This window comes from Cygnus atratus, chromosome 4 (genome assembly GCF_013377495.2).
Source record: "Cygnus atratus isolate AKBS03 ecotype Queensland, Australia chromosome 4, CAtr_DNAZoo_HiC_assembly, whole genome shotgun sequence".
Taxonomy (NCBI): domain Eukaryota; kingdom Metazoa; phylum Chordata; class Aves; order Anseriformes; family Anatidae; genus Cygnus; species Cygnus atratus.
In genome coordinates, this window is record NC_066365.1 from 70,554,045 (window position 1) to 70,578,765 (window position 24,721).

General features: G+C 38.6%; 1 protein-coding gene across 7 annotated transcripts in view; it reads left to right on the top strand.

The window, feature by feature from the left end:
• The window catches only part of CTBP1 (C-terminal binding protein 1), a 234,963-nt gene that overhangs the window by 41,102 nt on the left and 169,140 nt on the right, over positions 1 to 24,721 (top strand). For all 7 annotated transcript variants that reach the window (XM_050710298.1, XM_050710296.1, XM_050710301.1 and 4 more), the window contains exon 2: positions 12,076 to 12,236. In XM_050710298.1, coding sequence (XP_050566255.1) covers positions 12,179 to 12,236 — 58 coding nt within the window. In that variant the 5' untranslated portion in view covers positions 12,076 to 12,178. The remainder of the gene's footprint in view (positions 1 to 12,075; positions 12,237 to 24,721) is intronic.

Sequence of the window (24,721 nt, forward strand, 5' to 3'; positions counted from 1 at the left end):
CACAGAGCCTTGTGATAAGTACTACTACGCTGTCACCTTATCTCGGGCATTTTATATGACATGAAGTCAATGGTGTGTGGACGCTTCCCAAAAAGTTAACAGCAACAGGGCTTCTTTAATTTTCACTGTCATTTGTATAGTTAATCACATTCCTCGTAATCACCTGTTAGCACTTCTGGGGCCCAAGTACAGTCTTGTCCTGCCAGGATTAAGTGCCTTTGGGATGTTGAATAGGAAAGGATGAAGTTCATGTCCTAAGACACACTTAACGGTTATGAATGCTCTCTCCGAGTCCTGTATTTCTTCTCTTACTGAATCCGACTTCTGGAGGCATCTTATTAAATGCTGTACAGTACTGTAATAGGAATCTGTCTTGTTGAAAGATTTTACTGCATCATGTCAAACATTCTTGAGTTAAAACACAGCCAGCAATCATGCCTAAAAAACATCCCTTTGAGATTTCTTTCTGTGGCTGATGTATACACACACTTTGGAAGTATTTTGGAGTCAATACGAAAAATGAATTAATAGGTTTGTTTCCGACTGGGCCTCTTATACAGGATCACAATGCTGACTTCAGCCAAGCGACTGCAAACTGAAGAGTTCTCGAAGCACAAAATAAACAAATGTTTTTTTTATTTACTTTTTCTTACTGTCTACAGTTTGCATCAATTTCATTAACCTCTTAATTAAAACGAGATGTTAATTTCTTCCCCTTTGAAAGCAGTTTGAGTATTTGTCAAGTTGCTTGTCATGCTAATCTTTACTATAAAAGAAGGCAGGTAGAAATAAGCAGTAATTGACTGAAGGACTAGGTTTGGAACAAGGAAGTAAGTGTGGAAGAGCAATGTTTTGCATAACGATCGTTGCAGATCTGACTGTTAGAACAGTACTCGTGAGAGGTATTTTGGGAGTAGCTGGCCTTGTTTTTCACATCCAGGGTTTAATGCAGGATTAAGGAACACGCTTCTTGAGAAATGGAAACTGTTTTGTCTGTGCCTAGCTTTCAGTCTCCTTACATCTTTGCTAAACTCTCTTGTTCCTATGTTAGAGAATGTTAGATTCTGGATTTTGGCCTTGCCTTCAAGATGTAAAATGTTCTGAACTCAAGATAGCCTAAAACTTTTGGATAAAGACTCCTCTCTTCAATAACAGGAGCATTCTAATTAATCGAGAAGAATTGACCTGAAAGTTAATAAGGGTTGGGAATTTTTTTTTCTTAGCATAGTGTGGAACTGAAATGAATTTCTGTTACATGCCACTGTGGTCTTACCACTTTCCAGACCAGCTGCCAAGTGCGCTTCTTGTTTGATCTTTCTTCTGTAACGCGATACAAACCAGTATATAATCTCAAATAAAGTAACTAAACATTTCCGGATAGGAGAGACAATATATAGTGAAAGTTCATAGTTACATCAGTTATACTACAGAAATATACTGAGATACTATGGTGGATGTAGTTGCACTGAAACCTCGATGGAATAAAATGCAGTAGTTTGTTCATTTGGATTAATTTATTAAGCTAGGTTTTTGGTTTCCATTGTGTAGGAATCTTGAATCCTGACGTGAGCGTGAAGAAGCCTTCTGAGATTAGTGCATTTCTAACAAATATAGTGTATGAAAACATAATCTGTTTGTCCCCTTCTGCTGACTTCAGAATTGCTTTACAGTCAAGGTAAAGCAGCTTTGCATTGAGGTCAGTCTTGAAGCCAAGCAAACTGCTGCTCTGTGGCATTTGAGGTCTCTTGAATATGACTTCTGAATGTAGAGATAACACAATTCCTATATTTTTAAGGCCCTTTTTCTTTAGAGAGACTGTGTCTTACAACTGTATGTGAACAGAGGAGGGAATTTAAAAACTATGCCTCCTTTATTTCTCTGGGAAGGAAATTTTAAAGATTTCCTTAGTTAAACAGCTTGTAGTGACTGGTCCTCTCCTCTGCCTTCCCGATGCTGAATAAAAGAACAGGTGAGCTTAAATGTAGACCATAGACAAAACATAATTAATCAGTTTGCAAAACGAGTAGTGTATGCTAGTGTTGGTTACAATATATTAGCATCACATACCATTGGCTGTCAGTCTCAGATGCATGAGGCTATCTAATTGTACTTTTAATTTTTTGTTTCCCCCCACTTAATTGCATTAAAGGATACCAGGTCACAGCCACCAGCATTAATCTTCTACATAAGCAATTCCTGTAATTGCGATGGGAGATTGCTTACGGAATTTAGCAAGGTGTGAAAAATGCTCTGTATTACCGTGATTGAGATGGGAGCGTAGTTGGCTGGAAATTTCTTAATGAAATGTCGTAACAGGAGATGTAGATTGACACCAAAATGTGCGCAGAAGAATTAGCAGTTAAACAATTTCTGGAGTCAGGTATGGAAGTTGTGATGGCAGGGAGCCAGGCGGTGGTGCCTAGTAGGCTAGATAACCATTGCTCCACGATGAGGGAGCCACGGTGGGAAGTAATCTGGTAACGATGCTTGTAGGTATTTGTGTAGACATCACTCAGTTTTGTTTCTGTTTTGCCAGGTAGGGGCACTGATAGTTTCTTTCTCATAGCTGAGATTTACAGCAAGCCGCTTGCAAACTGATTTGGATCTATAAAATGTGGATGCACTTTACAGGAGTGTAGGTAAAGGTGGGAGGTTTGACAAAGATTGAGTTGAACTAAAAAGTAATACTCTTAAAGTAAAATGGAGGTTGTCAGGTGCTTGGCCTCTTGCCTTATCACCAAGCTTTTATTGCTTAGTAAAGAGAGAAAATATTTTTCCAATATCTAGTGTTAACCTTGATTTTTTTTTTTTATTCTTAATTTACCTATAAATGCTCATTAAAGAAATAGTTTTTTGGACACCAAAGACTTCTAAAAGATGTATGTACCAGGTGTGTAATTCTGCTGATACCAGAAATATCGAAGAAATGTAGGAAAGCTATTACTAAATGTTATTTATGATAAAATAATGATAAAATAATACCGAATTGAGCAAGTTATCATCAAGCCCTGGGAGCTGCAGAGTAAATGCACTTGTTATTTACTATTTTATTATTTTTAGGGGCTGGCAAAATGTCTTCTGTCGTTAAACTGCGAGAAGGCACTGGTCCAGTATTTGGACTGTTACTAAAAGAAAGAAACAAACATGTAAATTGTGTACAAGATGGATTTATACTCACCTGTCTGAAAATTGCATGGAGGATGTCAGGTGTTTCTAATATAGTGCTATAGAACTGCTTATTTTGAAAATACAGAAAGCTACCATCATGTATAAAAAAAAAAGTTTGTATTACAAGGTTTGAAAGCAGTGTAAAAAAACCTGCTGTTGTGATACTGATGGGATGTTATTGCCACAGGCCAGTAATATGCGCGAACTAAGAATGTGGCCTGTGCTGTGTAAGAATTGTATTTAGCAAATAGGAATACAATTATTTACTGAAACTGTGATTATGTATGAAAAGCAATTTTGAAGAACTGAGGTGTAATAGCAGTATTTAAATACTACACGAGCACTTTACTGTTAGAGTGGAAAGAGAAGTACGCTACCTCAAAATACTTTCCCCATACTTAACATGCTTTGTTACAGAGACGTGCACACACCTGGATACTTGTCTGCACAAATGCACCATGCCAGCCTTTTTGGAGGGGAGAGGAAAAACAAATCAGGTCCCACAGTTCTTTTTCTAAATGTACACAGCCTTAGCTAACTTCCTAACCTTAATGTCTTTTGGCATGGTTTCCTACCCGCCTGCATACAGCAGCTCCTTTCTCTTCTCCACTCTATTCCTTTTTCACTGAACAAACGTGTTATTTTAATCAGTATTTTAATCATTAAAACGTGTTATTTTAATTTGTTAGGCACTGGTCTTTGGATCCCCATGGGCTGCTCCAGATAGATGTGTGATCCAGTTTCACGTGTGGAGTACGCACAGAGTCCACGTGCCTGAAGTTGTGCTGTGGGTTTGTGTCTGTCTGGGAGGAAGAAACAAAGGGGCGATAAATCAATAAAAGGTTAAAAGTAATCTTTTCTCCCTGCTGGTTCAAATCCTTTCTAGCAATGGAGATTCATGAAATGCACCAGTAATTGTTTCCTTTCCCAGAGAATTCATTAAGCGAGACATTAGCCTTTTTATTGTCATAAGCCAGGACTAATTCTTCGTGTCCTGTTATGCTTTCTCAGGTGCATTAAAATATGAAGTGTCTTTAATAATTTTGAATTTCTTATTCAAATAACAGAAATTGTGTATTTTATTTTCTGTAGAGGCAGTTCGCTTTCCCTGCTGCCGTCTTGCACAATTGCTGTGATTTTATTTAGCTCTTTCACACTGCTCCTGTCCAGCACTTTCATCAAACTCTACAAAAGGGAGGGACTCTCTCAGCAATTCGGCCTGCTCAGAAAAATTGAGTAGAGATTGATCTTCTTTCAGTGTCATTTTCTTTCATTTTAGACTTGGAAAAAATAGAGAAGCGGTTACTTCAGCACGGATCTAACAACCCACTAATTCAACATATTTTTTTTTAATGGTTTTCATCTGGGAGTTGTAAAGTACTTGGTAAAACAGTTTGTATCTGTGTGCTGGGATGTGTGTGTGATGCTGCTTTACAAACCGAGCCAGCAGCGGATGAAATGAAGAATGCACACATTAGGTGTGTGTTAGGAGTTGTGTTAGGAATTCAACATGAGTGAATCAGATGAATAATTTGAGAAAAAATCCATGCCAGTCTCATAATTTCCCTTAAATCTGTTTATGAGTTAGACTGGAGCTTTTCAGAATGCCTTTGTTTCTGAAGCTTGTGCTGGGTACCTGAAACGAAGCTTTTACAAGTCCCAGCTGATGTGAACCATAGCTGTGATACTGCTCGAGTTCCAATGAGTGATGGATTTCCAACATTAATGACATCTTTTAAATTTGACTTGAATTGTAGGTGTCTCAGGTAGGCATCCTTTAATAATTTGTAATGGCAGTTTGAGCGTCTGGATGAGGTTCTGTTGTGACCTGGAAATCTGGGTTAGCAGAGATGTTTCCCATCTGTCTGCAGCCGTACACATCTGCAGTAATATGTTTTCAGTAGCGAGTAATTTTTGGCTTGTAGACAGACCTATAATTGAGAGAGGATGTTACTGAGGGGGAAAAAAAGCTTTGGAGAAAAAAAAAACCTTATGGTGAAGATAAATATCTCATAAAAAGCTTTTAATGACAGTATTACTATCAATCCCTAATGCTGTTTTCACCATATTCTTTTTTCAAAAAGGGCTTTTTATCATCTTGTGCCATAACTTTGGCTTACCGTTATCAAATATTACGCAGCATTTTTGGAACACATTTTATTTGGTACTCAAGTAATTTGACTAAAAACACAGAATAGTGCAAAAAAAAAGTTATCCACCATTTTTTAAAACTGTGAATAACAAACTACATAAAGGCAAACTTTGTTTTTTAGAGGGATGCTGACAAGCTGTGTTCTTGGCCTTATTTTGAACATTTTTATCAACAGGAATAAAGCCTTCACTGATGAACATAGTAAAAACTGATGGTTTGATGAACAAATAAAAGAAAGAGGTGGAAGTGCTGCAGACCAACCAAGTGTGCTTTGATAAGCTGTACTCTGTGAAATTGTGTTCTCAAATTTGAGGTCGTAAATACTGAATGAGAGAGTCAGCCATGCTCACGGGGTGGAGAACTCCATCCTAAGCAACAGCAGCTTTGTCTGCATTAGTGATGCATAAACTGCTGAACCGAATCTCCCCAAGTCTTTCCTCCTTAGGTGAGTCCCAGGCTGTACCCGAGGTTAAGGCAGTTCTGTGCCAGACACTGATGTAAGTGCTTGTGCACGGTGTTGTCTCGCTCCATGGCCTGCAGACCAGCCCTACAGTGATTTGCTGTTGAATTTGAGGAGGCAAAGGTTTGGTGTGATTTAGGATTAGAAGCGTGGCCTGCTAAGAGAATATCAAGGAGCTTGTTCTCGTCTACAGGTGGATGAAGGGATGCCATGGTGGTCCCTCTGAGTCATTGGCGTGGAGAACATGAGGGAATTCACCATTCAGCAACTGGTCACAATGGTCACTTACTGTTGGAACAGTTTGCCACGTGGTGGGTCTACACCACTGGTAACTTTTTAGTCATCATAATTTTCTGTATTGGAGAGACTGGCATTTTGATGATTCCAGCAGTATCTTTTAGCCATAATAGCACCAACTTAATTCAGCTTCATTTTGTCTTATGTTTATTTTTTGTGTGTGGGAGCTGTGGACCTCACTTCTTGCATATGGATCAACCCATTTTATTAGTGTATTTCTGCATTTCGTAAGACTCTGAGGTGTGCCCATGGGTCGGAAGGGACTGCAGGTCTGTCTGTCCTGTTTGCCATGTCCAACAGTGGCCACAGGTGGATGCTAGAGGAAAGCGTTGCTTTTTTGCATGTTCTGCTTTTGCTCTTCATGAAGCATCTCCCTTCACAGCAACCGTTGGATGCTGAGCTAAACAGGCAGCACAGTATGAGAACAAAGCAAGGATGCGCTGATATTTTTCTTTTGTAATTTATTTGCTTATGGATTTCTCACCTGGGCTTGCATTTTAGCCACCATTACTTACAGCCACTGATGGCTTTTCCATAAATACGTCTAATTCCTTTTAAGAACCACTTAAAATGTTGGCATCCATGATACCTGGTGACACTGGATTTTACAATTTAATTGTGTATTCCATGAGAAAGCTGCTTCTTTTTTTTTTTTTTAAATATGATGTCTTACTATTTCATTGTGTGCTCCCTAGACATAGAATTGAGACATGGTGCATATTTTATATGTGTTTGTCATATTCCACATGGTCATGACTTTTTCAAGCGTTTCTTCAGTCAGTGCTTTTCCTTTTCTCCTTTTAAACAAGCCATCCCATGCTTTTGACCATACTTACTGCCTGTACTGGCACTTTTTCTAGTTCTCCATCTTTTTTGAGATAGTTGTATCTTAGATTTAGGTAATGGCATTATAACGTTGGAGGTTTTCATCCTTTTCTGAATAGTGTCTAACACTTTTTGGCCTCTTCTTCAGTGACCTCTTCACTCTCGTGACTAATTTATTGATCTTGAAGTACCCTGCACAGCTTCTCTTAGACTACACTGACATCTAATGGTAAGGCAAAGTGGCTTAGCCACACTTAATGGCAAGATAAATTGTCTGACAGGCAAACATATTCATTTTTGTATGACAAGATGGAATAACTTCAATTTTTGCACAGAAAGTCTGATTTAATACTTTCTTTTCTGGCAATGAATCTTCTTGTTCTGTTCACTGGACCACACTTACTTTTTAAATGTAATTTAAATCTTTTGCAAGAATAATTTTCAGTACAATGTAAGCACTGTGATGATTTGATACTGCAGTAGTTTCTAGTAGGAGTCACAGTATCTCCATAAGGGGATAGCAGCATGAAGTAAGTCTGACAACAAATGCTGTCCTGCAGAAGTTTGGAATAGGATTTTCTGGTGGTGTTGCAGCAGTCTTACAATTGCTACATTTTGAAGAAAGATGAAAAAAAAGGCTTTGCCCTCTTTTTTTTTTCCCCCTCCTGTTTGCGTTTCCTCTGCATTTTTCATTTATTTTGGTATTTTTCAAAATTTTAGTGATAACTGTAATTGAATGTTACATTTGAACTTTAGAAAGAGAAAAATACTGAGTTGAGATATTAATCTCAAAAATTATAAATCTCATTAATTGCATGGTCAGTAACATAGTCTCTGTAACTTCAGTGAGACCTAAGTATCACCTGACTGCCATTAAGAAGCAGCATTCCTCAGATCCCAAGGTTTTGTTCTATACAGAACCACTACTACTGGCAGCAGAAGTGTTGAACTACAAATCCTAGAGCAGAATGTTTCACTCATGCATCATCAGCTTCATTTTTCCCTCTGTTAGAGCCCATATCTATTGCCTCAGTCTCAGAAAATTGATGTCTTTACTATGGAAATGCATCTTTGCTTTTATTTGAACATTAAGCTAATTTCTCTGTCTTAGGGTTTTTACATGTCCTTTTACTTTATGCTGTTTATAAACATACCAGCATCTCATTTGAACATGAGATGTTGTTTTGTACTAACGTTTGGAAATACAGATGGACTTCCATTTCCCGTTAATAGCTTCCTCACATTCAAAGTTGTCTTCAGCGTATGTCCCATCCTTTTTCCCCAAAGAAAGGAAAACCTGAAATTGCTCAGGGCCATCAATAATTAATTTAAGCAAAAAATGCTGTAGACGGAGTAATAGTTATTTGTGGGTGGTACATTGAGTTAGGTTTGCAGCAAGATTGCTTCATGCTCTGAGAAGAGTGAATTCCCTAAAAATGGACTTGTGGTTGAAATTTGTACAGGTTTGGTGCTTTAGGATAGTTGAAATACTATATCAAGAGGAACAACGTTTTCGTTACATTCACTTCTTAGTTCCAGGGCTGTGCAAAATGGCCACTTCAAGGCCTTTAGGTGTCATGGAAAATAGAGATCTTATTTATCTGGATGGGAGGGAAAGAGAAGCAAAGCAGTAGTATGCTAAGGTTGGCTTGGAAACTTAATTTATGAAGTCATCAAAAAGTGGTAGAAAGTGGTGGCATTCGAATGTTGAATAGAAACTTACCGGTTTTTCTTGCAATAGCCTTATTTCACACCTTTTGAAAGTTGATAGTAGAAAGAAAAAAATATTAAAGTAACTTAATGTAGTTTCAGACCAAAGAACATAGATGAGAATGGTTAAGTTAAATGAAGATTGAGAGTCCCAAGGGTAGCACGAAGCCTCATGATTTTATTCTCAGTGTGTTAAGGATCTATCAGTCTGTTCTGGGAATTTAATTTCTGTCATGGTTTTCGTATGCGTTGTCATCGTATTTGGGTTAGTCTGCAAATCCATTCATGTAAAGGAAGCTGGCAGTAAGGAAAAGGTAGGCCTTCTGCCTGGCCTAACTGTACAGGTGAAAGTCCATGCTCAGAGTTTGTATCCTGAATCTTGTGAAGGGGTTCATTGGAGGTTGTGTGGTACAGGGCCCAGTTTTTGGTAGGCTTTCACCACCTGTTCAAATTTAGGTAAACAGATCACATTTCTACTAAATTTCTCCTATGAGACTGAAGCAAAGGAAATTGTCCTACACTGCAACCTCTGGTGTTTGAGAGCTCTTCTCTAGTAATTTGGAGCTCACCTCAAGCTACAAGTAAACATGTATTTAGCCTACTGGTTCGCTTTATTTAAAACAATAATTAACTTCTTAGTTTTCTTATTTCGTCATTTTTGTGTAGAGAGAGTGTGGTTTTGACTGGGCCTGTCTTCAGATCTCCTCATTCACAGCTGACGTTTGGCCTTTCCTCCGTTACCGTTACCTGGTTTGAAAGCTGAAGTCCGAGTTGCTTTACTTACTTTACATCCCTGCTTTAGCTAGTAAGATTTGCTCACTCTGCTATAAAAATGTTGGAGATTGTCTTTTCCTTTTATTTTGGTGTCTCAGAGTAAAACTCACCAGAACTCATCCTTTCTCAAGAAAGAGCTCAGTGCTCCAGGCTGCAGTAGCCAGAGGCGTATTCTCTTAAAACTGTTTTCAAACCCTGGAATCAGCTGTTTAACTAAAAGAAAAAAAAACACTAATACTCTTTTTGATGGAGTATTTTTAATCTCAAATTGTACTGCACACAAAGGGTTTGGTGTGTTGATGGTATCTCAGATAGCTTTGTAGCTAACGCTTGACATGTTAGGCAGTATAGATCCCTAATTCATTTAGATTCTCAATTTATCTTAAAATATTGAACTACAGAAGTCTGCTCTTACATACTGTTTGGTATTTTTGTGTTCTTATTTTTAATTCATTAGGCAGCGTGCTTGTGTTTTTAGCGAATTTCTCAAATACAATTATTCATGTTGTGGCTTACTAATTGCAGTAACTAATGCTCCCGTAATTATAAGGCTTTTGTTTTGCTGGGAAATGCTTCCCATATCATCATCTTCTCTTTGTGTTAGAACGTGAAGTATAATGAAATTGTATGAGGGTTAAGTTTAGAACTGTGTTAATATGTTAATTTAATTTTTGCTCAAAAATGATTTTTGAAATGTATGACATCTTGCTATGGATTAAAGATAAACAACATTTAAAACAAAACTACTTGATTTATGTGTTACGCTTTGGAGCTACTGTAGATGGTTTGAAAACATCTGGTGACACTTTCAGCGGCAGGTCAATAGTTACAGATGGTCTGTTTTTTACAGCTGTCATCCAGCTTTGTACGTAGAATGAGTACAGTGCAAAAATCTTTTGCTGAATGAATAAACAAAACAGCACAAGGGGGACAGCAGGCATGTATGTTTCTACAAGACAGGAAATTAAATAAGCTATAAAAATTTAAACCAAGATTAGCATTGAAAATGTTCAGTTTCTGTTTCTTATCCTCTTTTTTTTTTTCAAGAAAGTAGGTTGTAAAACAGGTGATAAGAAATTAAACACTAGTTTAGGATTGACAGGAATTTGTGGTGTTGTTGGCTTAAGAGAAAGGCAGGTAGCTATGGCTAGTTTTAAACATTTTTTAATGCAGTTGGTGTAATGCTTGTGTAATCTTATACCAGAGCCACATTCAATATTAAGAATGTTGTGTTTTGCAAGAATAATCAATGTTGGGAAATGGAATACAAAAAGTTTAAAATAGCAATCTTCTTTGTGCTTGTTTTTTAAAGAGAAAAATCTTCAGCATTCATCATCAATTTATTCTTCTGTCATGGTGGTGTTATGTTCAGTGGGAATCAGACATTATGCAAAGCAGCAGAAGAATCTTGAATATGAGGATAAAGAAAAAGGTGGAGGGAAAATGAATAGGCGGATGAGGTTGAATAACATGGTAAAAACATAATGAATATTGCACACTGCCTCTGTTTGTAAATGAAAATAAACACAGAGGAGTTTTGTTAAAAACCCAAATGCACCAAGCAGAGTACTGCTGGAAAAGATACCTATTTTAATGCAAATGTGCAGTTCTTGATATTCAAAATGTTTTTCTTTATCGTTTCACTTGGAGTGCACGAGTCTTCATAATATGTTGATGAAGTGTGCATATGTTTGTTTTTAGAAAAATATAGCATCTAGAAAGAAACGAGCAGATTTCTAGGTTCAATCACTTGTAAGGCCATTTAATGTTCTCCATTGATGATGAAAGCTCTTGGGCAGGAATAAAAGGAAACGGGGAAGTTGGTTATTCAGCTCGTTTTAATGCTCACTGTGCCTGTAACACAGCGTTCTCCGGGCTGGGTTTGCAGAGTCTACTGAAGTACTGAAAGGGGGACAAAAGCACTGCTCCGATTATGCTTTTTAAAGGAGCCATATACTTAGCTTTACCCCGTTCACTTGCTCACGTGTGTTTTATAACCTGCCATTTGGACTAGATTCGTGTCGAGGGATGTTTCTTCTCTCCCCCCATCTCCCTTTCCTGCTTCTCAGCTGAAAAAGCAGGCTGCTTGCTGCAATACCCTTACGCTGCCTTGCCCAGCTACACGGCATCTGAAAAGTGCTTAGCTGTATTTGCTGCCAAAGAGCTTGCCTAGTCATGCATAAAGCTGTTTTAAATGCCATTTGCTTGATATAGATGTTGGCAGTCCGTGTTGTCACCGTGATGTGTTTCATTTACTTGCACCTCGGATTGTTTTCCCCGAACTTCCCAGCCCCAAACTGCGATGTGCTCCATCCAAAGCTGACAAGCTAGGCCCGAGAGGGGCATTTCCTTGACTTCTGCAATATGATGCAAAACTATGGGCAGCTTGTTGTTCAGGTGGTCACCTTTGGGTCATTTTGGGGGGATCTTCGGGTACCAAGGTACACACAAGTAACTCTGATGGGGGGACAACGGCAGAAACCCCAGCTGTCCCTGGGCATTGCTTACCCTCGCTTCATAGAGCACTGTTGTGCACGTGCATCTGCACATGTGTGTGTCATGAAATACCAGGTTACCCAGTGTGATGAAGAATTTTGCATGTTTTTTTCTTAATTTTTTTTATTTACTACCATTTCTAGAAAGGGGTGAAAAAATTGATGTCTTTAAGAATCTGTCTTTCTATTCACAGGTGAAAGTACGCTTATAAAAGGTGATAAACGTTTCTGACTTGTGGCTGGCTGGAGAAGTCCACCATCAAACTGTGCGGAGACGTTCTTTGAGCTTCCACTCTTATGTCTCTAATGGACAAACACAAAGTGAAGCGACAACGTCTGGATCGCATATTTGAAGGTTAGATATTTCAATTCCTAATTTTCACTGCGTTATCGTAGATTAAAGACATTGCTAGAGAATGGAACTCAGGTTGTTCGGTGTATTTCTAATTGAGTTGCAGTTCCTGTTGGGATTATATTGACTGTGTGCAAATGCTGGTTTTGGATGAAAACAGGTCTAGATGGATAAAAGGAACTAGTGCGTGAACTCTGTAAAATTGTACAGTTACGTTTGCTTTCAACTCAGCATTTTTACGGCATTCTGCCAAAATGTTGTGAAAGGTTGTGGTTCTGTATAAAATAACAACTGTAAAAGGATAGGAAGACCACATAGTCCTCTCTAGGGTCTTTCTCTACAGATGTACTTCATATAGATTAAGAGCCTGTATCTGATCTGAGGAAGGAAATAGAAAAGAAAAAAGAAAAAAAAATCTCAGGAGACCCCTGGACTTTAATGAATATTAATAAAATCAGCCTGAGTTCTTGTGAAAGGAGTGGAATTGCTTGGGTCAGACTTGTTAACTCGAGTCACAACTCTCTGAGTTGTGTATTCCTGGTATTCTTTGTTTTCTTTTGGATTTGATGTGAAAACAGGTTGAGGGATAAGTTGTGTTATTTTGAAGAATATACCCAAATGGGGCCAAATGCATTTTTATATTAAATGTGAGTTTCTCCTTAAAAGGGAACCGTTAATTTCTTTACTAGACCCATTTTGCTGTGACTGAAGGAAGCGTGCAGGCTTTTGGACGCGTGGTCTTTGCATCATGTCTAATACTGAAGCAGTAAACTGCATTTGGAGCACTTGCTTCTCTAGGCGTTAGTCGTGAGACATTTCTCTAGCAGCTGTGTTGGTGTAAGCAGACCCTGGCAGCTCCATTCTGTCCTCATTTTTCTTCCCTTTTTTTGTGCCAATATGATTGCAACCATATAATGAGCTGGATTGGGAGAATGACTCATACTAAAAATAAACTTTTTTGTTGGTGTATTTTCTGTTTAGGTAATTTCCTCGGTCCAGGTCACTGTTCAGCTGGCACAACAGCTGCATTGAAGGGGACAGTTAGAACAGAGGAATGAGGGGCACAGGGACGTTTCCCCTGACATAGCCAGAGAAGGACAATTCATGAAGGTATCAGAGGGTACAATTTCACATTTGGGTTAGATTAATCTGCCTGTAAAGCTCTACAAAGAGTGAGCAAGCACACTCCTGCCTGCTTGATTCAAACTGTTCTTGTGTCACACCTCGGCTGGTTGGCCAAGTGGTCAGTTGAATCTGCTCATTGAAGACTAATCCCTTCCAAAAGAGTTTGGAACTGGCTGCTGAGGATGGGGAACTGGGAAGGATGCCCCCCTTTCCAGCCAGCTCTGCATTTAGGATCAACTGGAAATGACCCAGGGGTGTACTGGTGCAGTGCATGGTGCTGTTCGTTCTTCTCTATTTCCAGCCTCTGTATTTGACCCCACAGCAGAAAATACATTTTTTTGCCTGTTTTAGCTGAGTTGGCAAACTGTGAGGAGTCAAAAATGAGGGAGGAGGGAGAAACCTGTCCCTTTAGATGGCACGAAGTTAGATCAGATCAACCCACTTTGGGGAATTTCAGCCTCCTTTTAGGCTTACTGTATTCATCAATTGGACAACTTAGGAGAAAATAGTCTGTGATGATGTGGCAAGGAATGTTATCAGGGACAGAGGTGACAGACCATTAGGCCCTGTGACTGTTTAAAATAGCAGTGGCTTCCCTCAGGCTGCGTGTTCACATTTAGTGCCACTGTTTAATCAGAGCCTTTTGTCTGGTTTGTTTTTCCCAGCCTTGCACAATTCACTGCATCCTACCGGTGAAATCCGTTTGTGCAGCCATGCAGTGTAGGGAATTGATCCAGTTGAAAAATAAAGCAAGAAAAAAAGTTTTTTTAGCCACTTTGACTTCTTAATCCCATTTACCATGTGCTAGACAAATTGACGTGTTGGAAAAACAGTGGGAAGAGCAGGCAGAAGATGAACAAGAGGAGAGGGGGGTGAAAAATGGATATGGAAAAATGCATAAAGTTTTATGGACACAGGAATGCAATTTGGCTTGTAAAATGTCAGAGCTGTATTCTGCTCTTGAGTGTCTGTGCTCAAATTCCAAATGCTCTTAGAGGTTTGTAAACATACCTCCGGCTAAGGTTTTTAAATCACTATCCTTGCTGCTGCGTAACGTGGGATAAAAAGCTAGGAGCTTTGTTTGTTTTTTAAAAGGCTTTTCTCTACATGTGGTCCTGTTGAGGTTTGAAAATCAAATACACGGGGTTGTGTTATAGAAGGTACATCTGTGAGAGAACAACCTACATATTTTATATTTTAGGAATATGCATAACGTTTTTCAAAGCTCAGGAAACTTAATGAGCTGTATAGCTATTAAAGGTGCCTTATCTTCTCTGACAGCTTTTTTGTTCATCAGATCCGGTACAGCTTTCTTCTCTCCACCTTTTCCCTCAGAAAAGAATTATTTTAAGACATGATTTTATTGCAAATTCCACTAAAAAACAGGTATCAGCGATTTACTAATTATTGATGTTTATATGTTTTTCAAATATTGTTTAACATAACCTGTGATAGGCAGACATTCATATGTTGTATCTATAAAGAGATGCAAGTCATCATTGTGATTGTGACGTGCACCCTTTCATTAGTCTTTGTCTCCCTGTTCAAAGGGATGATAGTAAGCTGAAATTTGGTTTCTAAGAATTGAATGTTGTGGGTCTGATTCACAAAATGAAATGTTCACCTTATACACATGTGCACAGGGCTGCACACATCTTTTTCCGTGGAGTTAATGGGTTGCCACAAACGCTCTCGTAAGTTAGGTGACTGTGCATGCAAAGTGTTACGTGAGTTGAACTGTGTTCCTGTGGCTTTAGGCAATTTGCACACTTGCTTATAGTAACTAATCATGCAAATTAAGCAACAAATTGAACAGGCATCACTGGGTTTACTATTATGTTGAGTTAACGACAGTGCAGTAGTACTACTACTAAATTTCAGTTAATACTCAATGGAGAAAAAACCTGATTCTATTACTTTGGGAGCAATTAGTTCTCTTTTAATGTAGTTGAGTAAGTAATTTTGTCTCGGAGGTACCTATGATTCCCTTCAGTGGCTTCTTAAATATGAAATTGAATATTTGCTTTTAATCCTGAAGCTGTTTTCAATTATATTTTTGTTCACATTTCAATGGTCTGCCATGTTATGTTCTTGCATGTATCATCTCAAAAGAGCGGTATTAAAATGTGCTTTATCATCCTAATTGACATAGTTCTATAAACTGGCATTTCCTTAATGATGGCAGTTGAAGATTGTCCCTTGAAAAAGCCAGATAATAAATTTTGGGTTTTAGTTCCACTGGTAGCTGTGAAGTCTGCTTTGGCACAATGACATGATTTTAGGCAGTCGGAGATACTAATATTAAACTTGTTCATGATTTATAAAATAATGTTTAGGCTTCTTCCCTTGAAGAAAAATAGTACCAAGACATGTGAAAGATGTTAGTTATTAGTTACTGATTATATATAGTTATTAGTTACTGATTATATTGTTCTTTGTCCCCCTCTCCGGTGAAGCTGGTGATTGCAAAGCATAATTATAGTAGTATACATTTGGCAGAACAGTTGGAAGTGTCACAGTGCAAAAATAAAATGTGTTCATTTTCTGGGTAATTTGAAAAATTCTAAATGTTTTTGGCATTTTGAAAAGTCGTTATCTCTAATTAAGGTATTATTGTACTTCATATTGCAACAAATCTTGTAAACAATGCTGTGTATTTGCTTATATTCTAGAAATCTTTAATTAAATGTGTGTATGTCTTACTGACCGTTGCTTGGAAGTTACCTTGGGGATGTCTGACCTGGCAAGCGGTGTCGAGTTTGCTGGAGCTAATAGATGAAGCAGGAAGGCAATAGAAGGTGTCTGCAGCGCGAGGAAAATTTTGCTTCGTCTCAATTGTCTGTGAACAGGCTTGGTGAACACAGTACAGTGAGTTTTCTCTAAATGCATTCCACTGTATAAATAGATTATGGGCATTGCATTGCTCAGCCAGCCACTGCTTTCAGTGGGTTCCTGAGCTTTAGGAAACAAAGATGTCAGTGGAACTGAGAGGTGGAAGGGTATATATACTCCTATTCTTGCTTAATTTCACAGGTGTTAGTGATTAGACAACTACAATACAGTACTGGAAATGTAACAGTGATTTTTTCCAGTTTGACACCTTGAAACAAAAAGAATTCTTTGCACAACACCTTGTGTGTGATATTTGTAGAGAAGACTTGTAGGCTGTGAAAGTTCAACAAGTCTCCCTGTCTGCCCCCACACAGGTGTGATATGTTTTTATAGTTCTGCTTTTGAGGAAGAAAAAAAAAAAAGGCATCTTTGCACACCTCAGAGATTCTCAGCAATGCTAACAAGCTTTTTTCCTTTTTATGAGTTATTGGTATACATCTTAAGTTTATTCTTTATGCACACATTGCCTCTTCCTTTTTTAAAAGTGTCCAGAAGAAAGCTTGAAACATGTTTTAGTAATTTTAACAGCGTTGCTTTATTAACTAAGAAAAGGGGAAGAGTTGAACAGGATCATAAATTGAAAAAGAAAGTGCATATATTAATGGGATGTGTTTCTGAAATTTCAGATAAAATCTCTCATCTTTTGCTGTTGTGAAGGGCAGCCCTTCTTGGGGAAAGTGTGATTGTTGGCAGGTAATCAAGTTAAGCTCTTTAAAGGCCAGTAAACGTGTGTGATACAGGAAAAGTTTCTTTTCAAGGATATAGTCTTTTCTTATAGAACTTCCCTTCCCTTTCTTTCCCAATAAGGAAATACCTGTGTTTTTAAAGCTTCATTTTCTGGCTGTGATGCTGTATAGCATGAGATCTAGTAAGATGAATCTTTACTTCTTAGTTGATGTGGTGTATTGGTGGCTCCAGGAGGAATGCAGAGAAAAGAGCAGGTATGAATTAAACGAGGTTTTCTACTTTCCAAATTTATGAAGAGATCTTGAAGTACAGAGTGACCGAAAGTTTTAAAAAAAATATTCTGCCTCCAGATTTTTCTTGTGCATGCAGCAGAGAGCCTGGCTTCTTACCACGCGAAAATACCAGATTGACGAATACCAAGTGTTATTTTCTGACCAGGGCTGGAGCCTGGCTGGCTTGTGTAAACTGTGATTTTACCCATTGCAGTTGTGAAATTAGGCAGTTAAGACGAGCTTTCTGCATATTAACGAGAGAGATGGCCTACTTCAGCAATGCTTGGGCTTTCCCTGTACTTGAAGGAATTCTTACCGAAGCTGGCGTGTACTGCTGATCTTGATCTGTAAATAAAAGGAGAGAGGAGTAAATATTCCAAGGTGGTGAGTACTCTTAAGCTCCTTGTGAAAAGTGGGTACTGCAGATGTTAATTCTTTGGGAAACTAGCGATAAATCTTAACTGACATCCGAATTTCAAGAGGTTCGTAGTTGTTTTGCTGTAGATATCAGAGAAAGGAAATAATAAAATTTGCAGGCAATTGTAAATCACATAGTGCAGCATAAGTTTTTCTTTACGCATACTGATCTTAGTGCTAGGCATACTAAATATAACAAGTGTTTCTTATAAAGAGAAGTATGGGATGCTGTTTTGTTGCTGTGCATGTGTTTTCCCCCCCGACTTTAGAAGAAGGTTTATAGAAGGATTAGGGCAGCAGAGGGAGCTAAAAGATTCCTAATATTTTATTGTTTGTTGTTTCCAAAGTGAAAGTTGCTCTGTCATAAAGTACCAATTAACCTTCACCAAAAAATGTGCTTTTTGAACCCTAAGTGCCTTTAGCAAATAAATAAGGACTTTGAACTGGAGAAAATTCCTTTTCTCCCTAGCAATCCAGTAGAAATTAAATTAGGAATCAGGTAGTAAAAGCTGGCATAATCTTTCTGCAGGAACAGCCATCAAACCTTTCGACTGTAACTAATGAAAGTGTTTAAGCAAGCAGAGTTTTCTATGAATAACTCAAGCGGAATATTCTATGAATAACCCAAGTTATTCAGATATAAGTGTCTTAAAGGAAAAATGCATGCGTTCTTGTGCTGAACTCAAGGGTGTTTGTTAACAATTCAACACTATTTTTCTGTGTTTTGCATGTAAGAACTTTGAAAATAGTTCTCTGAGCTTGAAATACGGAGAAGTAAAATATCTATTATGTAAGAGTTGTCTTCAAAGAACAGGAGGGGATTCTGCAGGCTAAGAGAAGTTGACCTTGTAAGAACAAATTGAAAATGATGCTACCATGAGTAGTCATATAACGAGCTTGTTTGCCACTTCCCACATGCCAAGGCAAGTTTTCTGTATATTTGGGGGATGTTTACCCTGATGCAAAAACATCCTCTCTCTCGTGACAACTATATGGTTGAACTGCTTATGGACAGGCTCACTTTTTATTTTTATTTTATTTTTTTTTTTTTTTTATCCTCAATACTCAGACACAGACACAGACACAGATTTCTAGGTTGGAAGAGACCTCAAGATCGTCGAGTCCAACCTCCGACCTAACACTAAGTACTCCACTAAACCATATCGCTAAGCTCTACATCTAAACGTCTTTTAAAGACCTCCAGGGATGGTGACTCCACCACCTCCCTGGGCAGCCCGTTCCAATGCTTAATAACCCTTTCGGTAAAGAAGTACTTCCTAACATCCAACCTAAAACTCCCCTGTCGCAACTTTCGCCCATTCCCCCTCGTCCTGTCACCAGGCACGTGGGAATATCAGCACTCTTCTCATCCTAATCCAAAACATAGCACCCTACCAGCTACTAGGAGGAAAATTAACTCTGTCCTAACTGAAACCAGGATACACTGCAACTAGACATGGATATTGTTTATAGTATCTATTGTGGCAGCATCAAAGCATTTCATAATATCAAAGATATATCAAATGTACCACTAGAAGGAAGATCTTTCTTCTCTTATTCTTTTAATCCTGTTTGTTTAAATAAAGTAAGCTCAGTATTTGCTTTGTAAGGTGTTCTTGGCATTCTTTTGGATTGCTGCTGTAACCTGCTATAGTAACTCGAGTCTTCATTCTGTGCCACCTAAACAGCTTTGGAATTTGCATGCACTTAAGCTACTGCAAGGTTACAGAGGTGTTACTGGTAACAGTGCGAGCTGTATGAAAAGAAAATTAGCTTAAAAGCCCATTCTGCCCTAAATGATGCTGAACAGTAGCTGCTAATGAAAAGCATTATTTTAACAAGAAAACTGGGAGGAGGGGGAAACTTCAGAGGAAAGAATCTCAATGAGCTTTTCAAAATTTTGCTGAAACATTCAGGTCACTGGTTTAATGTTGAATGTTTTAAAGCAAATCTGTGCTTTTGTGGTGCCCAGCATTACATATTTTACCGGTATAATTTTATTTTCATTGAAAAAAATAACACTGCTTGCTTGTGGCAGCAGTTTTATTCAGTTATGATGTATCCAGAGCACTACTGTTTACTGGTATGCTGAAGTCAAAATATTGTTATTTAAACATGTAAGTAGCACAGCCAATTTTGTTTAAATATGGTAAATGGAATACAGCTTGAAACATATGGCTATGTTTACAGGACTATAATCATTGTATTTTTAATATTGTATGTATTTGAATTAGAATCGAGTATTTAACCACACCTAGTTGCCTAATTCCTGAGTAATCTTCAGATAATTTAAAAAGCTTTTTGGGCTCGAGATTTAGCTTGCATGCAGTGCAGATGAGCGCCTGGCACAACTTTGAGAAGCTTTAGAAGTGTAAGTGCTTGGTGGTAATGTATACTTGCTTCTGCCTGGGGTCAGGGAAGATGCCTTAGAAGCCCTAGATTTTATACATTGCTTTACACTCTGCTCTGGAAAGCTGAATGAGACAACTGCACAAAGATTAAGTGTCTAGGTAAACATGTTCAAAAATTTAAATAGTCATCTAATTAAAGCAGACATGTTCAGCTTGCATAGAGGCAGTTCTCATCCTTAGGGAAATGCAGTCTGAGATGCAAAAAAGGATTTTATTTTGTTCTGGCCCTCGGTGCAGTCAGGGTGGGAGTGTGATTATGCAACTGGAAATGGGAAAATAAAAAGTGGAGACGGTCTCCTCGTGGTGGAGGCATCTTCTGCTGCTTCCTTGGGCCACGAGGTCAGTACTGACCTTGAAAGGTGCCTTAAACAGGAGGAATTGTGCAGGGAGGCTCTGCCAGGGGAGGAGGATCTTAGGGATATCTCTCTTCTCCTTAGAAAAGTCGTGGTGATATGATGGGCAGGTCGTTTGGAGCCCAGAGACCTCTGGTTTATCTTTTAGCTCTGCCGAAATCAGATAACTTAGCAAAGAAAAGATGCCTCTATGCTTCTGTGTCTTTTCTCTTTTTTCTTATCCTACAGAGAACAGTCTGCGGGACACTTTCATAGTTGCTGGGATATAAATAACAGCAGACTGTAATGCTCTTGGAATCCATTTGAAGTCCGAGGCTTTGCCAACTGAAAATACCCTGCCTTGGGAGCAGCTACACGGGTGCCCATGGGTACCTCTGTAGATCCTGAACTGTGCAGTGGTTTGTTACCCTGCTTGGACACGTTGAATTGAGAGTTCCTTCCTCTGTCCCTACCTGTGAGAATTAAACTTAAATTGCATGTGACCTTGAGTAGAATTTTTTTTGTTTTTTTACCCCAGCCAGAAGTTGCTCAAAATTTCTCATGTTTCCTTTTTCCCTAATGCTTGTTTTTTCAAAGTAGCATCCTATGCAGTGAATTTTCTAACCTCTCATTCTGCCAATTAACTGGAGACACACTTAAATAACCAATAAAAATTATAGACAATGGAGGAAGGACAGTGAGAGGTGATGAGAAAAGACTCTTTCTTCTTTTGATCTTGCCTGTATTTTTCAGAAAGTTTCCTTGTGTACCAGATGGCAGTCAAATACAAACATGTTAAGACTTCTGTTAACAGATAATTAAGAATAGTAAGTGTTAATTAAGTATATGATAAATGTTCCTTTTTGTCACGGTGTGCACATTTAAAGAAATAGTTTTAAGTGCTAGGAAAACTTTTTTCCCAGGTAATTTTATCCCTACTTCTTGTTTCTTGCCATTCCTTTTTTTTTTTTTGAAGACTGAATCAGTTTTCTGGGTCTCAAACACCACTTGGGCAGGTGTTATTCAGCTTCCACAACATCTGCCAGTCATTTGCTGTTGTTGTTGCTGGTTTACCTAACCCGCAGATGGCCGTGTTTGTGCAGCGCTCCACGAACTCCCTTGCTCGTTCCCCCAGTGCTCCTCCGCACTTGCACGGAGGCATCATCAATTTACCAAACTCAAATAATTTAGTAACAGTGATTTCTGCTGGCAATAAACAAAAGCAGCTGCACTCTTAGCTTATCCTTGTCTGCATGAATGCATAGCTTGTGAAAGGCTTTTCTGGCAAGACAAAAGTTCTGAATTTCAAACTGAAATTTAGGGCACGTAAGTCGGAACGACCAGACTCCCATGTTTAGAAACAATATAATAATGCAGAGAATGAATTAGTTGCCATAGTAACTGCTTTGTTTTAATAATTTGGTGGGGCAGTGAATAGAAGGAGCTTAGAAAGAAGTAGTAGGAATTTTAATTGCATGTTGTGCAATGCGAGCGGCTTTGTTCGTTAATACTGAAATTTGATTTTATAACAGATTGAGGAATGGGTGTATAACTCTCACTCTGGAAGGCCAGTAAGGATGATTTACAGGTTTCTTTATTTTTATTTTACTTTTTTCCCCTGGGAAAAATACGATCCCATTCTACATTTGATTATGGCAATGCAGACTATTGATTTCTTACCAATAAAACATGCTCGATATGTTGGGCTGGGAGCGTGACTTCCACCTGCGGGCGGTGATTTGCAGCCTAGGAACGTGCTTCAGCCCCCACCAGCAGAAGGAGGCAGGCACCCAAAGTTGGGAGGTACGGGAAGGTAGGTGTCTTGGGACTTCAAAGCCCATCCAAAATCATAAGCACCTTGAAGTCACTTTGTACTTTACCTTGATTTCTCTCTCCTCTTGCAGGTTTGAGCAGTTTAACATGCGTTGAGCGCTTAAGACGAGGCAGGATCCTCCAACAGAGTTAGCTCTGTCAGAGGAGACAGATGTAAATCAGGTAGGCTTTCTGTGATCACACACAGCCAGTTTCGTGGAGACATAGCAGACACGATGGTGCTTAACTCCGGAAAGTCGTGCAGGGCCATGTCCCAGCATCTCTCAAATCAAGCAACGGTTGCCCGCGCCTCAGGTGCCGGCGTGCCAGTGAGTCAGCGCGTGTCTGGGGACCGACCGGCTGGTGTCACAGAAGGGATTACTGCTGATCTCCTGCCACAGCCTTTCACAAAGTGGGGCCTCTAATTTGAGTCCTCTTTCTCATCTGGATGCCTTTTTTTTTTTTAATACCTTAATGAAACTCTCAGGAGCTTAATTCTCCTTGAGAGTACTGGCGGCTTTCAGGTGAAATTGGCTATTGAGTTAAGGACTTAATTAAGGAGGGCCTGGCAGGTAGATGGACAAACACAATTTCATAAGCCTGGTTTTCTTTGAAAATCTGTCTAAAAGGAGGTCAGATATTAAATACATAGACTAGAAGTGCCACCTGGCCAAGGAAGCACCTTCCATCTGGACTCAAGTCGGGTTCCCTCCCTGCATCTGAGAGTCTTTAAATTGGTTCTAGAAAGTGGCACTGCATTTACCAGTGGCTTGCTTTTCAGGTAAGAGTCCAGGAATGGGGAAACTTTGAGTTCTAGATCATAAATATGAAGATGATTGTTTTAGGGAGGTTAATCACCCTTTCTTTTTTGGGCTAGCTATTTACTGCAAAATTGATCCATTGTGCCAGAAAGAGGAGGGAAAACTGAGCTCAGTTATGAGGGCTCTAACTCAGGAAGGGAAATTCAAGCTTCTCTTCCATGTTTCCAGTGTTTTTTATGTGCAAAATTTTGTGGACAGACACTTGAAACTGTAGTCTGCATCTTTTCTATAAGATGAGGCTATCATCACTGGGCTATTGTCCCTGACTCCTTTCTTCCAGTCTTATAAGACAGTAAAATATTTGTAAAACCAGCACGTCGTACCTCCAGACCCACATGTTTTCTTCATATTTCCCTTATCTCTTAGTTGAACCTTAATAAAATTAAATGACAGCATTTTTGAAATAGACACTAGCTTGTTTTGAAGTTTTCTTGGGTCATAATCCTTAACTGGAATTCTGAAATGCATTTTAGTAAAATCCTTCAGTTCATAAAATCTTTTCCTGTTTAATTTTCTAGTGTCAGTTTGAAACTTCTCAGAATGTTGTAAGATGGAATGAGCTTTGCCCCTTGTCCAAGATGTTAATGCATGAAAGTAAAAGGGAATTCATTCAGAGCTGAAAACATCAAATGAAGAGTTTTTTGTCAGTTGCTTTCTTTTATCTCTGTTACTATAAATCAGTGGTTGTTTCATAGTTGTTTTTTTTTTTTTTGTGATTACACTGATGAACAAATGCACGGTTGCATCCTAGAATAGTATCAGTTGGTGAAAGAAGCTTTAGAGCAACTCCTTAAAGGCCGTGGTATACCAAGACAATAACCACAGTGCATCTGGTGATAATGAAAGATAAGACTGTGGTCCTATGGTCAGTTGTCTTTTTTTTAACTGCCTCTCTTCTTGTTTTTCTTTTTTTCCTCTGCAATTCTGTCTCCTTTTTATCATTTTTTTTTCCTCTTCTCTAATGAGGAAATAAAATCACTTCTTTGTCATTCCTTGTTTTTTACTTTTTCTAACAGTATTCTTTGGGATGTATTCATTTTGTTGTTGATATGCAAGTGCATTACCACTGGAAATCAATTAACATTAAATGTTAATTTTTAATTTCCTATTCAGCTCAAGTTTCATTTGCTCCGATTTCGTATTATACTAGTCTGTTATGAAATGGGAGCGTTTGCAAATATGTTCCTAAAAAGATAGTTTTCCACATAGTTAAAAAATGTAACTGTTTACGGGATTCTCAATTACAGTGCTTTTAGATGAAGACTTGAAGTTTTTTGCAGAGAGTGGTATTGACATGATTTAGCTGGGAGAATGTTAAACAGGATTCTGAAAAAAACACAACAGCTCTACTGACATTGGCTTATGTTTCCAAAAGCTAGCAAGTCTGGAGGCTTGTGTGTCAGATATGGTAGATTGCTCCATCTCTTGTTCTGTCTGTAAATGATTAACTTGAGGAAATCCATGCTACAGGCATATGCTTTCTAACAGCAGATTTCAGTCTCTACTTCTGATTTCCACATGGAAGCACTCCCGCCCCCAAGTTGTGGATTACTCCCTTTACATAAGAAATACATATGGGATTTCCATGTCAGCTCTACTGGTTGTGCCAAACGTTTGTCAGATAGAAACTTTGGCCTTCCCAGATTCACGAGGCACTCCAGCAGCGTGATTGACTTGTACCTCCTTGACTCGATGTAAGCATTTCATTGGAAAACATAT